The 1,868-nt window shown below is 51.8% G+C and overlaps 1 protein-coding gene across 1 annotated transcript; it reads left to right on the plus strand.

Moving 5' to 3' along the window:
- Nucleotides 1-697: 697 nt before the first annotated feature.
- LOC127748624 (putative fatty acyl-CoA reductase CG5065) lies at nt 698-1,788 on the plus strand (the record flags this gene model as incomplete). Its single annotated transcript, XM_052276025.1, has 4 exons — nt 698-1,036; nt 1,104-1,352; nt 1,447-1,592; nt 1,679-1,788. Coding segments are annotated over exons 1-4 (844 nt in total), but the record flags the coding sequence as incomplete, so codon positions are not given.
- Nucleotides 1,789-1,868: the final 80 nt, after the last annotated feature.

Here is a 1,868-nt window from a genome sequence, read left to right on the forward strand (position 1 = left end):
AAAAGACTGAGAAGAGCGGTTGTGGGGGTTGACCTGTTACTCGCGGGACACAACAGCCATACAGTCTATTTTCACAACAATTAGTGTTTGACCAAGCAACTGTCACCTCTCAAAATATACTGTGCCCTGTCCAAACCAGTCTTGGGGTGCTGGCTGCAGCTGTGTTGAGGTGAGTCGAACTTTAAAATTTCAACATCGTAACAAGTAAGTTGTTCTGGAGATGTTTTCTCACTCAAACAGTGGACCCATAAGCCATAGTAGACATTACTTTCAATGTAGTCAGACAAGTGCAAAAGGTGAAGGAAATTCGGAATAACATTCAAGCTGGGATTGTTAAAACCAATTTATTTCCCTTATCTTATGGTGTCATTGTGTTTATTGGCATTTGATGGCCCAAGTCCAATCTTTTTAGAAACTGGGTGGACTTGGGCCCCGTTTTCAGAAACCCTATGGACTTGCGTGGAGTTACGTCCTTTGGTCCTGAAAATGATGGACTTGCGTCCTTTGTTCTGGAAAACATTGATGTCACAAAGGACGTAAGTCCACCTTTCTCCCTATATATTACCAGTACCAAAAATCTGCTGCTATGAGTCAAAAGGCATCAGAATAAGGAGCTTATTTATGTATTCATATAACAAATACCTTGAGTGCCCAAAAATTCTGGAAGTTTTTTCCTCGTCCTGAAAAATTCAGCGTGATGGACTTACGTCCCTTTGTCAGATCATCAGTGATTTTTGTTGCTGTAGGGGATTTGGAGGAGCCCGTGAGCTATGCGAGGTGCAAGGCCAGGGCGAAGGAGCTCTTCGAGACGTGGGAGCACCGCGATGCGACGATCGGCGACAACTTCCCCACCGTGAACGACTTCTACCGCGGCAGGCACCTGTTCGTCACGGGCGGCAGCGGCTTCTGCGGCAAGGTGATCGTTGAGAAGCTGCTCCGGTCGTGTCCCGACGTCGGCAACATCTACCTGCTGGTGCGGCCAGGGCGCAGGGGCCAGCACCCGGACGACAGACTCAAGGACATGCTCCAGCTACCGGTGAGTGCCCCCCGCCCTCGTGAAGACCGTACCGGAGCTTGTGGCTGACGTGCTGCTTCTGCTGCAGCTGTTCGACCGGCTGCGGGAGGAGAACCCTGCCGCGCTGAACAAGGTGCTCGCCGTCCGGGGCGACTGCATGCAGAAAGGGTTGGGCCTCAGCCCCGAGGACCGTCAGCTGCTCGCCGACAAGGTGTCCATCGTCATCCACAGCGCCGCCTCGGTGCGTTTCAACGATGCCCTCAAGAAGGCCGTGACCATGAACGTGCTCTCCACCGTCGCCGTCGTCGAGCTCGCCCGGGAAATGAAGAAGCTCTCGGTGAGAGGGCATAGACCGGCACCTGCGCGGCGAGGCCTCAGGGGAGGCCACGAGGCAAACTCTCGTATTAACAAACTCGTTGACTTTGTGTCAGGTCCTCGTCCACATCTCTACAGCTTACTGCAACACCAACATTAATCCAACGATGGAAAGAATTTACCCGACGGAACACAACTGGAGGGACGTGGTCAAGTACGTCAACCTCCCCGACGTCGACGTTCTGGACGACCTCGGAGAGAAGTAAGCGATATTCGACAGCAAATTTCTTCCGCGGTAATGGCATGTGCTTCTTTCGTGACAACCTTCTCATCATGTCATCCCTCCAGGTTTATGGGGTTCCAACCCAACAGTTACGTCTTCACCAAAGCCCTGGCGGAACAAGTCATGAACGAGGCTGCGCGGGACCTGCCCGTCATCATCATCCGCCCGTCGATCGGTAAGCTTCACATAGCGTTAAGATTGAAGTGCCAACCAATGATCATCTACTCAGAACTGTACTTGTAATCTATTTTTCTG

Source organism: Frankliniella occidentalis, unplaced genomic scaffold, assembly GCF_000697945.3.
Source record: "Frankliniella occidentalis isolate FOCC.00 unplaced genomic scaffold, Focc_3.1 Scaffold1414, whole genome shotgun sequence".
NCBI classification, from domain to species: Eukaryota; Metazoa; Arthropoda; class Insecta; order Thysanoptera; family Thripidae; genus Frankliniella; species Frankliniella occidentalis.